This window comes from Eublepharis macularius, chromosome 1, assembly GCF_028583425.1.
Source record: "Eublepharis macularius isolate TG4126 chromosome 1, MPM_Emac_v1.0, whole genome shotgun sequence".
Taxonomy (NCBI): Eukaryota; Metazoa; Chordata; class Lepidosauria; order Squamata; family Eublepharidae; genus Eublepharis; species Eublepharis macularius.
The window spans coordinates 231,197,612-231,218,826 of record NC_072790.1 but is presented as its reverse complement, the minus strand read 5'-3'; the positions used below and the strand labels follow the sequence as shown (position 1 = coordinate 231,218,826).

Genomic DNA, 21,215 nt, shown 5'->3' with positions numbered 1-21,215 from the left:
TTTGCGCTCTTACTTCTCTTCAAGTCTCTGCTTCACCCGTCCTCTTAACATTCAGTGCTGTATGAATCCTATGCTTAAAAGAAAAAAAAAGATTCTGAATGAAAAAAAGCTAAGTTTATTGAAGGATACATTACACAGTTAATAAAGTCTGAAAAAACTGGTGGACAAATGAAAAGGTGTAAGAGAATTGGGAGGGGAGCACCCTTGAAGCACAGGAAGAGGCCGGAGCAAAGCCCCCCAACCCAAGAGGCGCAGCGGGATGTGGGAGGCCCCGGTTCGGATCCCCACGCTGCCAAGGAGCTTGCTGGGCAGCTGTGGGCCAATCCTACCTATTCCATCAGCTTAACCCAACATGCAGGGACGACGTTAAGACAAAAGGGGGAACCATGTAAGCCTCCCAGAGCTCCTTGGAAAAATGTGCTGGATAAAGGGTGACAACTTCACACATTTGATGAGCGTGACAACTAGCCATTCCTTTCTCCTTGTGAGTGGGCTATCAAAGCTGAGACAATGTAGACGGAACTTCCTGTCTCATGACAATATCTTAAGTGCAGTTCTTTTCGATGGAGACTGCCACATTTAGAGCAGGAAACCTCTGAATGTTGCCAAGAGGCAGCATCAGGGGAAGGCCTCGGTCTCTATGCACTCTTCTTGGCACTTCAGAATAACTGGCTGGCTGCTGAGAAACAGGATGCTGGACTAGATGGGCCACTGGTCTGACCTGCCAGTGCTGTGCTTATGAGACAGCTTCATACTTGCAGCTACGGGGCTAAAACAAACAGAAGAGCGGTGGCACCTTAAAGACTAACAAAATGTTATTCCAGCGTAAGTTTTTGTGGGCTAGAGCCCATTTCTTTGGATGCAGTGAGTGGATTCTCTCTATGCAGACACCTTATGTAATAGTTATGCAAAAACAAGATGTCTCTGTAGTAAGGATCCACTCACTGCAGCTGACGAAGTGGGCTGGAGCAAACACAGACAAAGTGAGATTTGACTCACAAAAGCTTACACCATGAACAAAAATTGTCTTTATGGTGCTCCTGGACTTGCATTTTGTTCTCCATGAATCATAGCAAAACGAATCAAAAGCTGGAGGGTAGAGGAAGAAGGAGATGCATGGCAGTGAATTTCGAGAAAAGTTGGGGGGCTCCAAAAGAAGTTTCTCCAGAGTCCCTGATTGGTGCCTTGTGGTCAGCCTGCTGTCGTCCCCATTCCTCCCTATTGTCATTGAAAGGAGACCTGAGTGAAGAAAAGGGAAGGGGGAGACATCCCAGCCTTACCATGAAAAGAATTTGGTCTCAAATCCTCTGAAGAGTGTGGGGACAGTGGTCACAACAACCCCAGCTTATGTCAGCTGCAGGCGCCTTCCAGAAAAACCAGCTTCCCCAAGCTTGAGGACTTAACAATGATCTCTCTTGGCCTAGTCTTGACTCTGCGGACAAATGCTGCTTTTGCCACCTTCGTTCTTTTCGGACTTCTGGCCTGGATTGCCAGGTGTCACCTAAGAATAAGCCAAGATTAAGCCAGCATGTCTGTAGTCGTGTATCCTGCCAGGCCATAGTTAGGTTGAACTGTGGATAATACACCAATTTCAAACCATCTTTTTTTATTCTGGTTTGATAGACCCTAACTAACCATAGGAAGGTGCTTGGACAATCGCACACTTAACTATAGTTAATGTAATTTAACCATGTTTTTGCATTATGTCTGAACTGAGCCACAGGGTTCAACTACATCTCCAATCAGATCTCCTGTTGTATTTTTTTAAGCTAAAAAAACAGTTGCAAAAGAGGTCGCCTTTCTATCTGGGCAAATCCTCCCCACCCGTGTTATTTTCTTGATAGAAACTGCCTCTCTCTCTGAATCACTATTAGCCCCAGTATGGAAAAAGACGATTCCCCCCTGGTCAGGGCGAAGAGGAGAATTGATGGCTGCCAGGGCAGTGGCGCAGGGGACGGGCTCAACTCGTCTCTCCTCATTCTGGGATTTTGGTCTGAATAATGATGATTTCTGACATTGAAAAAGCAAGATGAAAAATGTAAAGGTGGATCTCCCACATCTCACCTAGTTGCGTGCATGCAATCCCCCCCCCCCCCGCATTAAATTTCTTAACCTGCTTCTAATGCTGTTTGTTAGCTGTAAAATTCCTAAGCCAGATCTTGCGGTTTCGGTCTGTTGTTGTTATGAATATACAAACAAAAAAGACAAGTGGTTGTTGTGGGTTTTCCGGGCTGTATTGCCGTGGTCTTGGCGTTGTAGTTCCTGACGTTTCGCCACAGCTGCTGGGGAAACGTCAGGAACTACAATGCCAAGACCACAGCAATACAGCCCGGAAAACCCACAACAACCATCGTTCTCCGGCCGTGAAAGCCTTCGACAATACATCAAAAAAGACAAGTCCCTGCACAAAGGAGCTTCCGGTATAAAATTTGATTCTGGAGAGGGCGGGGGGGGGGAGACAACAGAGGGAGGGGAGGAGGAGGGTGGAAGATGGGGGAAAGAGTAGACCCTTTAGTTTGGCTATACCTATTGGGATTTATTTCCAGTTGGAGATGAAGATGCTGGGATGTGGCTAGAGGCTTTGTGGGAAAGGTGGGTGAAGGAAGGGAGGGAGCAGCTCTGTGCAGCTGTTCTGGAAGGGAGTGGCAAGCACGAGGAGTGGCAACAGAGATAGGGCTGAATTGTTAAAGAAGTGGAGGAGGCCTCTAGGTGATGGTGAAGCCGAAGGATGAAAGGGGACAGGGCAGAGATACAGCTGGATGTGGGGAGAGGACATTTGTCATCAGGACAAAACAGCCCACGCTCCCAGCTCGATCACATTCTCATTATGATGTAATGAGAGGGCATGGTTACTATTTTAAACTTCAAATGCAACTATCTGGCTTTCTTTTAATCCGAGGGGAAGCTTTGAAGCTGCCCCCAGGCCGAGGCCGGAGAACCTGCACGTTTCTCTGTATAACCGCCTTCCCTTTCTCTCTTTTGCTTTCCCCAGCAGAACACTCAGAGGCTTGTTGTGTCACAAGCGACCCATTCTTTGACCACACCAGTTGTTTCGGTGGCTACTCCAAGTCTCCTGACACAGGGCTTGCCCTTCTCGGCCATGCCCACGGCTTACAACACAGGTAAGTCCCGCAGAGCTTTGTCTGCACAAGTTGCGAATTGGGAATGGGTCATTCCTCTCTGCTTTGAAATTGAAGCACCTCCTGGCTATGCATTACACCACCTATTCTGAAAAGAGCCCTTCCTGTTGAGAACCCCTTTGCTCAGGTAAATCCTGGTTTTACAAGCTGGTGTTCTTAGAATGGGTTTGCATAAGCGAGGTAACACAATGAAAATATCGCACCACCTCTTCATGCAGGGAGCTTGCCATGATGGCAGGGGAGACAGGATAATGCCTCTCCTTCTGATGATTGGGAGAATGGGTGGGGGGAGTCTCAGTAGGAGCTGGATCCAGGCTTGAGGATGGGGCATCCAGTTGCCCCATTGATGCTAGAACTTGAGGGCACCCAGTTAAGTTAATAACAACAACTACATTTGATTTATATACCGCCCTTCAGGACAACTTAATGCCCACTCAGAGCAGTTTACAAAGTATGTCATTATTATCCCCACAACAAAGTACCCTGTGAGGTGGGTGGGGCTGAGAGAGCTCCAGGGAGCTGTGACTAGCCCAAGGTCACCCAGCTGGCTTCAAGTGGAGGAGTGGGGAATCAAACCTGGCTCTCCAGATTAGAGTCTCGTGCTCTGATAGACCAAGGGTAGTACTTCTTTACACAACACAACATTTTAATCACTTGATTAAAATGTGGAATTTGCTGCTGGAAGATGTAGCAATGGCCACAGGTGCAGACAGCTGTAAAAGGGGATTAGATAGATTCATGGAGGATAGGTGTATGAGTGGCTACTAGCCATAGGGACTAATGAGAACACCCACATTCAGAGGCAGCCAGTCTCTGAATACCAGTGCCAGGAGGCCTCATCAGCCTTGGCCTGTATGACCAGTTGTTGGCCCTCCCTGGCTGCCTGCTGTGTAACAAGGGATGCTAAACTTGATGAACCACTGGCCCGATCCAGCAAGGCTCTTATGTTCTTAACGGGGGGTTCTGAGCTGGATCCAGGAAGGATCCAGGAGGGTTGCCTCCCTCTGCCCTCTCTCTGACGACCTCATTAATAAAATTTTTGAAGGTTCCATGGCAGAGAAAAGTAGAGAAGATAGCAGACAAGCACCGTATCACCTTCCCATCTACCCTGCCCTTCCAGCTCTCAGATTCTGGGGAAAATTGGCCGTGCCCTTTTAGAGTGCAGCCGGTGAAGGCAGCCGAGTCATGGTTGCTTTTCCATGCTGAGTTCTCTGCACATAGATAACTGGGACCCCATTTCCATGTGATGCCAGGCTGAGCAAGTCAAGTTGATCCACGAGGTTTGCCTGCCGTGTGGGGTTGGCTTGGCGGAAGAGCTTTCTCTGCTGAGACCCTGGAGAACTGCTGCAAGTCAGAACATAAGTGGGCTCGGTGGATCATTGGTCTGACGTCTAGGATGTTTCCTAACGTGCATTTCTAATGAGATGCCGTTCTATTGAGAAATTAGTGCAGTTCTGAATCAGTAGGGAAGAAAAGAAAGAAAATAAGCAGGAAAATAACAAGCCTGTCGCAGCACACATCTTTCTGTTTACTTGCGCTGCACCAGCTCTCAGAACGTCTTGGCAGGCATTTGGGGGTTCATCTTGGAGCCTCGTCTCCAGATCGTGTCTCTAGATGTTCCATAGCAAGGAGGGAAATACACTTTTCATAAATGTGGAGAGGAACATTCCTGCCTGAAAAGTCCCAGAGAGTCCTGACAGTTGTAGGACCTCACAGCCTAAGATCACAGGATTCCGTCTGTCTGTAGAGGGCAAAAAGCATGACTTGGACTGGGGCCAAACAGGGAAGGGAGGGATTCTGCTTGGTTCCACTGATCAAAAGTGGGCTCCTGGTGATGTTAGCAAAACCTGCTTTCCACCCTTCCCTTAAAAATACACAGGGAATCAATTTTTGGTCAGTGAAGCTGAGAGGGTGTTAAAAGGTTAAATCCCCTCTCCTGTCCCATATAGTTGCGGTCCGAGTCACGGCCACACCATTTCCCTTTTGCAGATTGATGGAGTTCCTTGATTCTTTATCACGGTCTGTTTTGGCCCTCAGATACCAGGATTTGGAAAGACTTCACTGAGCTACTGCCATTCAGAGAGGCATGTCTTGGACCTGTGGTCTAATTCTGCATAGGGCAGCTTCATATAGCACCTCCTTAGTGGAAAGCACAGTCATAGGCAGAGAGAGAGAAGGAGGCAGAATAGGTTACCTTGTGTCCAGTAGAGGGCACTGGAAAAGGTTTCATGGGGATCGAGGATGTGGAATAATCCAGAGCAGAGGGGGGGGGGGAAATCCTTATACTATATCTGGGTCCTTGATTGCAATTGGTCAGCAGTTGGCAGCTCATGCAATGTACACTTAGCCTTCAGTGTTCCAAGCAACATTCGAGAGCCAACATGGTGTAGTGATTAGAGTGTCTGACTAGGATCTGGGAGATCCAAGTTTGAATCCTCACTCGGCCATGGAAACTTGAGCCAGTCACACCCTCTCAGCCTAAACTACCTCACAAGGCTATTGTAAAGGGAAAAAAAATGGAGAAGAGGATGATGTATGTCACTTTAGGTACCCATTGGGGAGAAATGAAGTAAATAAATTCATGGCCTCCTAATTCAGTGGTCTTCAAACCTTTCCAGACTTCCCCACTGATCATATAGCCTATAGATCTGCAAGCACGACAGGAATTCACCTAGCATTGGAGCTTCTGCAGCGTCAAGGCCAGGACCATGGCCAGCAGATCTAGGGAGCCGGGGACAGGAACTACAAGGAGGGGTGCCATAGTGAGGAACAAACTGAGGGTCAGAGCCAAGAAGGAATCTTCTCCACCATTGAGCGGTCTCACCTCGCTGTCCTACTGCTCTTCTCAGTGTGTGTGCAAAGAGAGGCAAAAGGCCTCTCTATACACAGCAGGTATTTCCAGAAATAGGAAAAAAACCTACCTCTGAGGATCTCATGACCCAGCAGGAGGGCTTGTACGACCCACCTGAGGGCCCTGGTTTTAGATGGCTTTGAAGTGTATTTGCCACATTCATAGAGGATACATTTATTTAGCTGCCACAGTTCTGGGAAGCCTCCACACACAAAGGCAGTCTACCTATAAGCCCTTGATGGAAGAGGGAAGGCTTTTTAGTGGCCTCTTGTTTCCGCTAGTCATCTTCCCTAGAAGCTGGATGAAGACAGAGAACTAAACAGAGCCTTGGTCTGATTCAATATAAGGTCGGCATTTTTTGAGGCGGGGAGGGAATGGAGAGTCTTTAGAATTAAGAACTAGAATCCCAAAGTAGGCAAGGAGCATGTCAGAGATCCAGCGGGAGGTCTTAAGGAGCGGGTTGATGTTGCAGAATGGAATGTGGTGTGAGGACAACACGCCTTACTTAATTAGCTGATGTGGCCCGGCATCTGCCTGCTTGCAAGCGATGTCATTCTCAGGGCGGTGGCAGATCACAATGGTGTTCTTGGCCATTGTTGCCATAACTTGCTTTAAAAAAAAAATGAGGAGTGGGCAAGGCTCAGTCTTTGGGTTAGCCGTAGGTTCCTTTTCTTTGCCCGGGAGGCTGTCTGCCCAGACAGATACCTGGAGATACTCCACAACAAAGAAAGGAAGGGGCAGGTCTCATGTAATCTAGAAAATCCAAGGGGACACAAGGGCCTAAGAGACCTAGATAAATTTTATTAATTTTTAATTTTTAAAGTGCAAGTGCAAAAAGTGTAAACAAGTTCATTAAACATATCATATACATCAAAGAATCTCATATATCTATTCCTTGTAATTCAAAGATACCCCAAATTGTAAGTTTCTCTAAATTGGTCAGTACCACAATTAATCCAAATTCAGTCCAAACCAATGCTTGTCAAAAGGTAAGTATCAGAGTTCATAGAAAAATTCATATTATATGTCCATTTTTTGTTCTTTCTTTAAGCGGAAGCCAATCAAGAAGAGTCCAAGTCAATTCCTAACATGCATTGGTATTCCTTCTAACAAATTGTCAGAAGGAATACCAATGCATGTTAGGAATTGACTTGGATTGAGTCAGCAGTTAAAAGGATTGGCTTGTGAAGGAGCGATGCAAAACGAGTTGTTTTGAGGGCTGGCGCACCCGTTGCCAACTTTCCTGGAGCACTGCCAACTTCTCTGGAGCACTTCTTCCCGTGGATTCTTCTTGATGGGCTTCTGCTTAAAGAAAGAACAAAAAATGGACCTATAATATGAATTTTTATATGAATTTTGATACTTACCTTTTGACAAGCATTTTGACTTTAAAAACTAAAAATTTATACAATTTATCTAGGTCTCTTAGGGTGTCCCCTTGGGTTTTCTAGATGCCTGGAGACACCAGCATCTAACTGACGACTTGGTTCTGTTTTGTTTTCAGGGGTGCCAATGCTGTTTGCAGTAGGCTATGGTGGAAATCCAGTGGGGGCAGGATACACAATTATTGATACATAAATCCTGGTGGGTTCAAGTGATCCATCAAAGAACAATAATATTTAGCATGCCTCGCACATGCACGCACGCACCTTGAGACCCGGGAGAGCCGCTGTCAGCATGAGCAAACAGTGCTGACCTTGATGGACCAACGGTCTGTTTCAGTATAAAGACGCTTCATGTGTCCATGTGTTTGCTTTGTTGATCAATGTGCAAGCTGTTTAACAGTAACTCTTTTTTTCCTACTTTGCAAGAGTGGAATATTGTTCCTGTATTCCTGTTTTTTTTCTAGCCTTCCTCCCCAGATATCCATATACGCATTGCAAACACTGGAGAGCTTTTGAACTCTGATGGCTGGAAATCTCTGAGCACTTTTCATTGCAAATAATCCCAACTGGGCTCAGGGATATAGAGAGAAGCGGGTCTAATCCCCCCTTCACATACAGTTTGCTCAGTCAGGTATAGGTCACCTCTGTGTTGCCTCCACGTTTTTCTTAACGGGGCAAATAACAGCTCACGTTGGAGAGGACAGCAGCATGGTCCTGATCAGGCTCTTCCTCTCCCAGACCCTCTTGGGGCCAACAAAAATTGCCCCGCAGTCTCAAGTCATGTGGCCATCACTCAGGCTTCTTAGGTTTTAGTGGGCCCTATTGTTTCAACTATATCTTTTCAAGAGTAAGGATTAGAAATGTGGGATTGTTTTTAAAAATGAAAGTTGAGAATCTGAAGGAGAGCTACCGCTGTGCATCTTTTCTGTGATATGAAGCCATTTTATATTAAGTCAGACCATTGGTCTGTCAAGGTCAGTATTGTATATTCGGATTGGCGGCAGCTCTCCAGGGTCTCTGGCATCACCTGACCCAATCCTTTTAGTAGAGATGCTGGGGACCTTCTGCGTGCCGAGCAAAAGCTGTAGCGCTGAGCCATGACCCCTACAAAGCACCAGGCTGTTTTTTTCCCTTCACTTAGTTTTGCATCCTTGATGTAGAATATAAATTGCTACATTTACCAAGCACACCTTTATTCTCAAAAGACCTGGGTGGAATGCATAGATTCCCTTCTCCTCCTTTTTTTCATCACACCAACACTGTGTGGCAGGCTATGCTAAGGGATAGCTTGAGAGGCTGATCCTAGGTCACTAAACGGAGTCTCATGGCTGAATTTGAACCTGTGTCTGCCACTCCTAGGCTGACAGACTGTCCACTCTACTTAAGTGGGGTTTTGTGACTTGAAGGTTCATTTTATCCATCATGACTTATTACCATGCCAAAGGTAGGTCTGTCAATGGCTTATTAGACATAATGACTAAATAGAACCCCCTTGTTCAGTGGCAGTCTACCTCTGAGTGACAGTTGTTGCAGGGGGCAACAGCAGCAGGAGAAGTGTGACCTTCATGTTCTTACGGGATTCCTGGAAGCTTCTGATTTCCTTCTGTGTTGAACAGGATGCTGGTCTAGATGGGCCTTTGGTCTGATCCAGCAGGGCTCTTCTGAAGTTCTTTTGTTTTTCTTACGACAAGTCAGGGGGCGTGACCCACGTTTTCCCAGTGAATCTAGCAGCTGTTCAGTCTTTTCCTTTGAGTAGGATTTGACAGCTGAGGGTGTGTGTGTGTGTGTGTGGGGCGGGGGGTGACAGAAACTGCAGACACCCAAAGCAAGAATGGGACAGGACCGGACAGCAGAGGGGCCCACCAAATATTCGGGTTTCACTGTGTACACGTCAGACTTGAAGAGACAATATGACAGATCTGCCTTCAGGGGAAGGGGAAAAAAATCTGCTCGGAGGCCGACAGTTTCTGGTAAAAAGAATTCATTTCCTCCCCAATCCAAAATGTGAAGCTTTGTCCCCTGAGGGTTTGTTGTGCAAATGCGGCAGGGGCTCCCTCTCTCCCCTTGTTCTGGGCGGCCAACAAGAGAAGATGCAGACCCAGTTTCTGTTGCACGAAAGCCTTTTTTAATGTCAGGGCGGTGGAAAGAGACTTTCAGTGTTGAAACACACACGGAGTGAAGCAACAGAAGTTCTTATGGTCCCTTTCACACACCCCGAAAGGAGGTGGGGGTGCAAGTAATTGTAAAAATAAATGATGTGGAAAAACAAACACCCCCCCTCCCAGTCAAAGATTCTATTATCAGTAACTTGGGAGACTATTCTTTTCTCCACCCAGGTCTGACGTGCTGTTTAACTAAGCAACAAGTTACTTCAAGGAAGCCCATAAATGGGACCTGACAGAGGTGGTAATTTTAAATTAATTAATTAATTTTTAAAATTTGTTTATACCCAAATTTTCTCTCTGTTGGGGGCCCAAAGTGGAGTACAGCTTCCTTCCTGTTACCCTCACAACGACCCTGTGGGGTAGACTAGGCTGAGAGTGTGTGTGTTGGCCCATGGTCACCCAGGAAGCTTCCAAGTCTTGGCAGAGTGGGGATTTGAACCTGGGTCTCCCAGATCCTACTCCAACACTCTAACCGCAACACCATGCTTACAGTTCGTCCTCTAGCAACTGGCTTTCAGCAGTACCATTCCTCTGTACCTGGACCTAAACCTATCCCTTTTTATCCCACCGTTCTTCCAAGGAGCACAAGGCAGTGCACGCAGTTCTCCCTTTCTCCATCTTATCTTGCCAACAACACAGTAAGGTAGGTTAGGGGGAGAGAGACTGAGAGTGACTGGCCCAAGTTCATCCAGTGGGCTTCGTGGCAGAGTGGGGATTTGAACCTAGGTTTTGCTGGTTCCTAATCCGTTAGACTCTAACCACTACCTCATCATGACTCTTCCTAGTCATCGCATCCCAGGAGCCCTAATGAATTAGATCTCTTTTGCCCAGTATCCTGTTTCCCACAGTGGCCATCCAGGGTCCCCTCAAATGGCCCCACAAGCAAGGCCTGAAGGTCATAGGCCTTTCCCACAGTTGCACCCCAGCACCTGGAATTCAGTGGCATACTGCCTCTGAACATGGAGGATCCATTAAGCCACTGTAGCTAGTAGCTGTTGACCAATCTCATCCATTAATTTGTTTAAAAGGGATTAAACACCATTAATGCTAGTGGCTGTCAGCACTGTTGTGGTCGTAGTGGGATGGGCAAGCTTTTTTTAGTGGGGAGGGGTTGAGCATGTGCTCGATTGTGCCTCTCTTTCATTTGTGCAAGTGATAGGATTGTCAGGTCCCCTCATGCCCCCAGCACAGGTGGTGGGGGGGGGGGAAACCCGGCACTCACCTTTTTCTTCCTGTCCGTACGCACTCTTGGGGTGGTGAGACGATGGTACTTCCGAGAAGTGACATCGTCATGCAGGGCCCAGGAGCGCTCCTGCTCTTCACAGCAGGCCGATCTAGGCCCCAAACAGTCCCGATTTGGCCTCTTTAGGGCCCAGATTGGCCTGCTGCAAAGCGTGGGAGTGCTCATTCTCGGGAGTGATGTTGTTGCACTGCCCCAGAAGCATGCCCGGGGGGCCTGTTCCCCTGCTCCCCCTCCGCTCCTGTTGGCCAGGTGAGTGGTAGCAGGAGGTAGAGGGTGGGAGCAGGGGATCCCCCGCCCCCACTGGGGGACCTGGCAGCCCTAGCATGTGGGTATGTATGTATATACTGATAATGTACACAATCATAGGAAAGATCTACTACAAGCACGCGTGCTGAAAATAAAAATTCTGAGTTTCCTCCCCCCACCCCAAGCAATTCATCCTTTGTTATCCTATCTCAGCTGCTGCAAGTTCAGTGGGGCAGGATTCTGTCTTTGTTTGCTTATGAAACTCCGTAGAGCATCACTCTATACCAATAGCCATGAACGAACAAGAATAATAATGGCCTTCTGGTTTCTGTGTGTTTGTTCCCGATCAGCAGCTGTGGAACTATACCCTCAAACTGTATCTGATTACTATATGTGATGCCAACTCTCCCCCCGTGTTAGTGCTCCCACACGACGACTTTCTTCTGCTGAATTGGTGCCTAATAATTGCACTAACCTGCCACCTCGCTCTGTTTCATTGGCATAAACTGTCCATGTGGATCTCACTATTATTCTTATTATCATTATCATTATTAATTTATAGTCCGCCTTTCTCACCGAGATCCAAGATCGATTCCACAGTGCAAGCGAAAATACAATACAACCAACAGCCAGGACACATCCCGAGCAAAATACAGTAATGAACAATAGGACATTTTGTGAAAGATACAATATGGTACAGTAGCTGAAAAACAAGCACAAAGATAAAATGTGCTGCTGTATACTGAACCCCAGAACGTGGCAGCATTTCAAGAGCAAAGTAGGGGTTGACAAAGAATCAGTTAATGGATTGTCATGTCCACATTAAAAAATATATTTTCAGGGCTACGTAATTTTGTGGAATATTTCAAAACTTCTCTGGGAGAGCCCATGCTACTAGACCTCAGGGAAGGGGCTGGCTCATTCAGCTTGCTTGTCTCCATGCTGTGGGACTAGTCTGCCTGTGGGGGCCCTCTGACAGCAGCCAGCCCACGGGAGAAGACTTGGGCTTGGTGGTAGAGCTGAAGTTGAACTCCCAGAAGGCCCCGTGTTCAGCGCTTGTCATCTCCAGTTAAAAAGGTTTTGGTAGCTGATGCTGGGATTTTTGCCTGAGAGCCACATGCAGTCAGAATAGACAGGGCTGGGCTACAGTTTAAGGCTCTGCCAGCCTCATTTGTGTGTAGGTTGCCGCATGCAGGGTTTAGCTTTTAGCTCGCTTTCCCACTTACTCTGTTGGTCTGATCCACGTCCTTCGCTCTTACTGCTTGTTGTCACAGACAGAATGAAACTTTCACAGGGCAGGCAGAGGCAATGTACATTTGCTGTGGACAAATGGTAGGAGAAAGCCATCACCTCCCCTGCCTTGCTTCCTAGCAGCATCTGGCAAGGGTGTGCTTGGAAACAAGATGCTGGATGTAGATGGACCTTTGGTTTGATGTAGCAGAGCAGTTTGGTATGTTTGTATGCATATGCATGCACGTGACTGGCTTGCAACCACAACCCTGGGGTGGCAATGTGCAGGTTTATTTGGCGGCATCTATGTAGCAAGGCGGTCACGTGACTAGGCCCTAAGGAAAACGTTCTCTGTCCTTCTGTTCAATATAGAGCAAAGCCTGTTTTTCGGCCTCATGTTGGTCGGCATGTGCAATAGCCCCATCTAGTGGTATACAATTTTATAAACTTTTTCCGACATCCCCCCCCCTTCCCCAGAAACCAAAATACCCCAACCTTGTTTTTGGTTTATTTGGCAACAGGAATTAGGACTGAGATTTGGGGTGCGGGGGAGGGTGTGTGTGTTTATGTGTGTGCTCATGAGCCATTTGTGGTTTTTTGACACAGAGTTCACTTCCTTTTGCTGTGCAACACACTCCTTGTTGCCCTGAAGTTGAGGTACCGATGCAGCTGAGGTCTTTGTGTGTGTGTGTGTTTACTTCTAAAATAGAAGAGTATGGGGGCATCCTAAAGACTAGACATACATGTTATGAACACAAATGTTTGTGAGCCAGAGTCCACTTCGTCAGATGCACAAAGTATTTTGCAGAGTCTGAACCCCTTTTCCCTTTCAGACTATCAGCTGACCAGTGCAGAGCTGTCATCCCTCCCTGCTTTCAGTTCACCTGGAGGACTGTCTCTTGGCAACATCTCTGCTTGGCAACAGCAGCAGCAGCAGCAACAACAACAGCAACAGCAGCAACAGCAACAGCAGCATCTTGTTCCCGTATCGCTAAGTAACTTAATGTAAGTGCATCATCACAGTTGATTTTTAATGGCACAGGGTGACATAAATCAGCCTGTACACAGAGCTCTGAAGCAACTATTGGGTCGTGACTCAACCCAAGAAAAGTGCTGCTGGATCGGAGCTGGGATCCTGTTCCCAGTGGTGGTTGGCCAGACGCACCTGAGGGGCCTCCCCCAAGCAGGACATGTCACCAAGAGTATTTTCCCCTGTTGTTTTCTCCCAGGCAACTGGCATTCTGAGATATACTGCCTCTGAGCATGGAGGTTCAATTTAACATTAGTGGCTGTTCATGACATGAGAAGAGCCCTGCTGCGTGCAAGCAAGAGCTTAGCTAGTCCAGGATACTATTTACAAGACGGGCCATCCCGATTATTTTGGGGTTCTCACAAAACGGGGCATTCTAAATAGCAGTACCTGCTATTGAGAGGTAAACTGCCTTTGGACATGGATGTTTTATTTCTTCTTTTCCTTCTGTTCCTAGTAGCTATGTAACCCTGAATGCTAGTTGCAGGGAGCCAAATAACCAGATAAACCTCTTGCTGTCATGTCTCCCTTACTGGACTTCCCAACGGCATCCACTCTATGGAAAAGCAGGGCACTGGACTGGATGGACCTTTGGGTTGATCTTTGCTTTTCTGCTCTTCTTAGCCAGGATAGCTAAGCGAAACCTCCGTGTTCCAAGGTAGTCTACCTTTGACAACCAACATAAACAAACCATTGTATCCTTAGGCAACATCTAAGGCAAGATGGAGCGAGTTCAGTGGATCCTCAGTCTGATCCGCTAGGGCTCTCCTTGTTTTCTGACATGCATTCTAAAATTCTCCAGTAAAGCTGCGTGGATCTGTCCTGAATTTACAAAACGATCTGGTTTCATACTTCATTGTGCACAGAAAATTACTGTGTGCAGTACAGGCAGCAGGAGGTGCTCTGTGGCTTCGAGGGCATTTGACTCTTCAGTTAAGACATTCACATTTCCGTATCTTCTGATGATTCACAGAAGAAAATAGGGCCCCTGTTTGCCATGCATCCTGTTTCTGCTCCAAGGATCACTCCCAAAGCCTCCTTTCCTCAGTTTCCAAAGGATTTATTCCGTTTCCTATATTGATTTACTGTACAAAAGCCTGTCTGCTGTTGATTTAAAAGCCAAGGGGCCAATTTTGGTAAAGCAGTACTAGGAAAATGGAAGCTCCTGGCAGTATATTATCAGTTTCTGGACAACCCTGGGGAGGGAGTGACTCTGAAGAACTGCTCACATTTTGTCCTGCCTTCCTTCCAGGGAATTTAAGGTGGCATTCATTATTCTCCCCTTCTCTATTTTATCCTCACAACAACCTTGTGAGCTAGGTTAGGACCGCAGTCTCTGTGAGCAGAGTAGGGGTTTGAACCCGTGTCTTCCATATCCTGCGGCAACACTCTGATGGCTACACCACGCTAACAAGCAGGCCACACAACCGGCATTTTTGGCAGGCCGTCCTCCCCACAAGGACAGAAATGGAGGCAAAGAGTACAGGCTCGTCAAGCGGAACCGTCGGAGCACACGGGTCTCTTTCCGTGCGAGGATTCAGAGTTCTCTTATTCAGCTGGAGAACGAAGTCTGGAATTCCTAGGGGCAGGATGACTTCCTTTGGTTTGGAGGGGGAGGCAGTAGAAAAAGGACCTGATCAAGGAGAAATGTCAGAGCTGAGAGCTGCCCTTCTGCACGCCCCCAGCCACAGCCTCTGCTGTCACGGTTTGTCTGTCGGTGGACATATCTGCATGTGCCGCTGGCTGGAGAAGCTGACGTGAAGCTGTCGCTGGAACAAACCAGCCACCCAGGCCACCAGGCAAGGCCTCTGACCTGCAAAGAGTTGAAGGATCGGGTGCTTACATAAGCGGTCCTGCGAAACAACTGGGCTGACTTTAACTCTCTGGCAAAAGCACCCATGATCGTCCTGAACAGAAATTGGATGGGGCAGGTTGCTCATCACCGAGGGCTGTGTCAGAAGTACATCTGTAGTCAAAAGGACTGCAGGTCGTTTGTGGGTTTCATCGCTCACGAGTAGAATTACGTGTTTTGCAGACAGAAGATCCCAGATCCAGTCCCTAGTATGCCCAGTTGGTGGCGCTGCGAAAGACCTTCGATAGCCAGTATCCATCAGAATAGGTTCTACAGTGCTTGGGTAGACCAGAAGGCTGACTCTGGATAAGACGTAATTGATTAACGTAATTAACATCGAGTCCATGTGCTTGACAGACATCATGATGGAGCCATTGTGGATATCCTGTAGTTTGAATCCTCGCATAGGGTGAGGAGGAATGGTCTCATACACGCTCATGGATGCATGAAACTGCTTTCTGCTGAGTCAGAGCATTGTTTTTTTGAGGTCAGTATTGCCTGCTCAGAGTGGCAGCAGCTCTGCTCGGACTCAGGCAGAGGGTCTTTCGTGTCACCTACCCCTTTTAACCAGAGATGGCAGGGACTGAAGCTGGGACCACCTGCATGCAAGGCAGAGGCTGTACCACTGAGCACAGACCCTTCCAAGGTCTTAGAAACAAAGGCCTGGCACAGACCAAGAGCGGATAACAATACTAAGGTTTTTTTCTTTTGAAGAAGTATATCCCCAAATACTGATAACAGAAAATATCCTACATTATGTAAAAGCCCCAGTCCATTCAGTTCTTATAAAGACAGAGGGAGCTTTCTGATAATTAATGAAAAATATTTAATGTTGATAAAATTAGTATTTTGGTATTGTAAATACTTCAAGTTGTATTATCTTGTGGTTCTTACAACAGCCCTATAAGTTAAAATCAGCAGTAATCAGCAGCCTATAGCAATGAGTAACGTTATGTTCCCTACATGATAGATGGGTGGAGCTGACACTCTAACCACAGCACCGCACTGGCTTTTGGGTGAGCTGGGGCCATTTATTTACATATCCTGCCTTATTTCCTTCGCCTTTAGGCAGCTAACAGTGCCACAGGTTGCATGGATGCAAAACGCAGGAGGTGATTCACAAAACAAAAACAGCACGTAGATGCGGACAGATCAAACACATGCAGCCAAATCTGCTGAAACGGTTCACCCTTCCCCGGTGCCCTCTGAAACAGAATTGCCTTGCACAGCTTTATTTTTTTTATTTAGAAAAGTTGTATGGCGCCTTTCCCAGGAACCTCCCCAAGGCGGCTTACAAAATAAAACAATAAAAACAGCCAGCGAAGGTGCCCTCTGCACCCAGTCTGGAAGGTTGTTCCAGAGAACTGGGCCTTCCACAAAGTAAGTCTGTGACTAAATGTAAGATTTCCACCAATTTGGAAGTGCCCCCCGCCCCAGTTGAAATGCAGGCAGCATTTACTTTCCTGTAGAACCTAATTCTGTTTTGCCGACTGCTGGGAGTGCAGTGACTCTCCGGGGTCTCAGGTGGAGGTCTCTCACTGCATCATTTATAACTTAGTTAGCATACACAATTGTATTAATTGGCATTTTGTACTGGCGTTTTTCTACAAGAAAATTGCAAATATACCCAGTGCAACTGCTGCATCTGATACTGTCTTCATGCTATACATTTCAAGTCAATAACATTTTGTGTTCAAAAGCATTTCATCGTTTCAAAGGAAAAACGTTTCATAGGAGGTCCCCCCCCCCACTGCTCCTCAAAATTTTCTATTTTTTCCATTGGGAAGACCTTGAGAAAAAAGTTTTGAGTTTTCCTGGGCCTTCATACCTTTACTCGTGATTCGGCTGTAGTTACACAGGCAGTCCTAATAGAGGGCAGCAAAAGGAGAAGGCACATAGCCAGCACAAGGGAATGTCTGGAGGGATGCTGTTTGACAAGAGTGCATAGTATTTAGGTTCATGTAAGCCATCATGGGCCCCTTGAGCCTAGAAGGCAAATCTGGGGAAGCTCAGAGTTTGATCTCATTCTAACACCATCTCTCTCTCTCTCTCTCTCTGTGCGTGTGTGTGTCTCTTTTGTGTCTTCCCCTCCTCAGACAAGGAAGCCACTTGTCTCATGCCACCACATTGACCGTCAATACCAACCCAAACATCAGTATCAAGTCGGAGCCCGTCTCGCCCAACCGGGAACGCAATACAGCCACGCCGCTCTCCTCCTTTCCTCACCAGGCCCGCCACGAGCCTACGGGACGTTCGCCCGTCGACAGCCTCAGCAGCAACGCCAGCTCCTATGAGGGCAATGAGCGGGAAGACCAGTCCCGGGCTGATTTCAGCTCCTCTCTTGGCCTCTTGAGACCCACCACCGAGGCCGAGGGGGAGAACCCGTCCGTAAAACGTATGCGCCTGGACGCTTGGGTAACATAACTGCCTCCCCCTGTGGCCCGGCTCCCTCCTCCTCCCAGGGCTGCTTTTGGCTCTCACGTTATATTGTGTGCGTGGGGGGGGGAGGGAGTTGGGGGGAACGAGGAAGGGAGTTGGGAAAGGGAGGGGGAGGCACAGGGAGGCGAGGGTGGGGGTGGGTGGGAAGGGGCTTATTATAAACTGCCTGAGAAATAGCTTTAGGATTTTGTAGGCGTCCGTTCTAGCGCAGCAGGCGACATTATGCAGTACAAAGAGACTCCAGAGGATTGTCTGGGAGTCCGTAGAAGTCGGATATAAATCCCTCACCAGTAACCAGACTTTCAAGGCACTGGACCCCGCTTGACACACTGACTCACGTTGGCCCTGTGCTAGCCCAAAACCAATAAAATAAATCTTCTAGCATGGAGGGAGGAAGGGAGTCGGATATTGATGGTGATGGCTGATGGACTTGTGGCGGGGGGGGGGTGCACAGTGACGGGGGGGGTGAGGCTAGGCGAGAGATGTGACTAGAACACGCCAGTTATACAGTTGGTCCTGATTTTGTGAGAAGAGTGCCTTTGGATGTCAGAGCTGTTTAACTGGAAGAGAGCTTCCCTCCAGAGGCTTTTGTTTTTTTTTTAGTTGGGCTACGCCAGGGCTGCCTCAAGACTCAGAGGCTCAAGGAGCGTTGCTTTAAGTTGGGGGAGGAGGAAGATTTTCCTTCTAGTTCAGCCCCACATGATGGGAAGGAAGATCAAAACCATCCGTGGAATTAACCTCACCTGCTTTGTATCTCACTCGGCGGCGTCTTGTGGGGGGGAGGGGGGAGAACGTAGTTTCGAATTAGTTTATCCAGGTCAGCCCAGGCTGAAGACATGCAATAGCTTTAAGAGAGTTGAATCTCTAACACAGCATTTCCCAAACCTTCATACCTGGGGCACAGGGTTTTTTTCTGGATTACAGTTGGAGGCCACACTTCACTTGGATGCTCAAAAAGATGTGCATATATTTTCAAGGTCCACTCCCCATATGACAGGCAAGTCTTTTCCCTCTCAGCTTCAGGATCGCCCCGTTACTGTTGCTTCCCAGCATTCTGTGCCGACGCCTTCCCCAATAAATCAGGGTTCAGGGACTGAACCCCGGCTTCCCAACAAGGGGAATGCTTCTGGGATGTATTTTCCCTTGGATCTGTCATCCGTAGTATCAAGCTGCCTCAGGGAATCCTGGTTCATCTTCTCACAGCCCTGTATTGTTGGGGGAGGGATATGCGGAGCTGGGCTTCTTGTTCCTAGGGACAGCATTTTGGGTGCCCCCAACACGACAGCTTAATTCTTCCCAAGGTACTCTGGTGCCTGTTTCATAGCACAGTCGTGTGCTTCAGCCCACGGTGTGAGAGTTGCAGGTTTGGTTGGGTAGTTTCAACCGAAGTTGAAACTGGGAAAATTGCAGGGAAAGGGATGCACAATGGAGGAAGTGCTTTCCATGGTCATAGATGCAGAAGAGTTAGCCGTGTTAGTCTGTAGTAGCAAAATCAAAAAGAGTCCAGTAGCACCTTTAAGACGCTACAGTAAAGTTGGTTAGTCTTAAAGGTGCTACTGGACTCTTTGACAACGAAGGAAATATCAATAGATAAATGGGAGCAGGCAACGAGTCGACTGGGACAGTGGAGGAATCGCTCTGAGAGGCCAGGCTGGTTCCCGTGATCTTCTTTATGAGATGGATTTTTGTTCCTTTGTTTCGGAACATTTAACTGGGCTTCTGCTGTTGGTTTGTTTTAGTGCTGCAGCATGCATGCGTTTCACCGGTTAGCGTATCCTCAGAAGTTTCCAAACTTTAGATAAACGAGGAACGTGGTGACTTGCACCTTGGAAGAGGGATGCTACATGGGGAACTTCACTTCAGACTGATTTGTCGGGGGCCCATTCAAACCTTACCCAGCAACAAACCTGGGCTTGCTGCTGAGGGTGCACTTATCAAAAGGTGGTGGTAGATCCTGGCACTGTGTATCATGTGCGTTCATGTCACACAACTGTTTGTCACATGTTTTCTGTAGGCCTGTGACCCAGTTAAGAGAATATTAGTCGATTGTGTGTGGTTTAGCCAATTAATTGGTCGATTAATTGATTCAATATGCATAAATTTGCATGTGAGCGTACTTCTAAAGGAAAAAGGCACGAGTCTTTAGTTTTTAGATGACGCTTATGTGGATTGCAGCAGGCATTACCTTAGAAGAGGCATTCCTTGTCATAAGGGGCATCTCCTTTTCTATCTCCCTCTTTCAGTTACTCAAGACAGAATACCTCTCAGAACAGGCATTCCATTTCCGTCTCTGACGTACACGCAAGGGAATGCCCCCCCCCTAAGGCTGGTAACTGGCCTTCTACCGATCTTATAAGCGATTGTAATGAATTGAAAAGAGAACTTAAAATTGGCGATTGGGAGCACCCTTCTAAGTCGATCAAAACATATTTTAGTCAGTCTTACAGACTGACTAGACACCATTTTTTAAGATGTAAAAAACCCTGTCATGCATATATGGAAAGCCTTTATATGACATAAAAGCTGGAAATGGATGAGTCAGCGGATGAGCACAATTGTGCAGTGTCCAGGGCTATTTTTCAGTTTGCATGGGAAGGAAACACTAGCTTGCAGGCTTCCTTCTTCCTTTGATCAGCCATACAAGATTGTATCCTTGTATTCTGGTCTGTCTATCTATTGGCTCTTTCTTCAAGGAGCTTAGGGCAGGGTACAAGGCTCTTCCCTTCTCCGTGATGCGAGGGCTGGCTGTGTGCAATCTTCTGTTCTTCTAAAGCCGTCCAGCTTTTCACTTTTGCAAAATCTTGCTTGCCTTGGTCCCCTTTCTGTCTCTGCATGCTCACAGCACTCATGGGACTTAGCCAAAACTTGACACATCTCTCATGACTTGGGAGTTCTTGAGAATCAAGACATGCTGATCAAATTAACCAGCTCTGGCAAAGCCTGTCAAAGGGGGTGTTTTAGCCTTGGCCCCCTCTCTTATCATTGAAAAATCCTGTGTTCCACCATGGGGAATTTAAACGAGAAAGGAGGCATTCATAGTTAGCTCAGGAATCTTGTAATGAAGGGCTGCGTGGGAGCTCTGGAGGGGACTTGCGAGGCACCGAAGAACAGGTGTTCAGTTCCTCCACTCGAGAGCTGCCGGGCGAGAGCATCAGGGCTCAGTTTGTAAATTTTGGGGGGCTCAGTTTTGTTTACATTCATTTTCGGCAAGAGGTTTTGTGGGTTTCAAAGCGACATGCACCTACATGCTTTTTTCTTCAGCTGTGTTCATCGGACCCGGTGCAAAAGTCCCCAGAATTTCCCTGTCACCTTGGAGATCATTGTGGCTGGAATTCTCACTGGGTTCCATTTGAGGGGAGAGATGCCATTGCTCCCAGCCACCAAATTGTCAGTTGGGGAAGTGTAGAGAGGCAAGGCAAAAACTGAAGTCATGATCGGAGGAGTACCAGCTTTTCAGCTAGAAATGGGTCAGCTGGAGGGGGAGAAGAGGGTATGTCCTCGGGGGCTAAATAGTCAAGCCGGAGAACTCTGCATTTCTTGCTAAAGTTGAAATGTGCACTCTAGCGTCTGTCAGGCACAAATCTTTGACTGTCACAACAAGGTGTTCCAAGCTGTTTCTGGACTTCACAAGTCC

The 21,215-nt window shown here is 47.4% G+C and overlaps 1 protein-coding gene across 7 annotated transcripts in view; it reads left to right on the top strand.

Annotated features, from left to right (window-relative positions):
- Window positions 1–17,666, top strand: part of MEF2D (myocyte enhancer factor 2D) — a 172,993-nt gene extending 155,327 nt beyond the window's left edge. For 4 of the 7 annotated variants that reach the window (XM_054995737.1, XM_054995754.1, XM_054995712.1 and 1 more), the window contains 3 exons: window positions 2,993–3,122; window positions 13,094–13,265; window positions 17,239–17,666. In XM_054995737.1, the coding sequence (XP_054851712.1) occupies window positions 2,993–3,122; window positions 13,094–13,265; window positions 17,239–17,566 (630 nt within the window). In that variant the 3' untranslated portion in view covers window positions 17,567–17,666. The remainder of the gene's footprint in view (window positions 1–2,992; window positions 3,123–13,093; window positions 13,266–17,238) is intronic. The other 3 variants (XM_054995746.1, XM_054995766.1, XM_054995729.1) reach the window with 1 other exon arrangement.
- The last annotated feature ends 3,549 nt before the right edge of the window (window positions 17,667–21,215 follow it).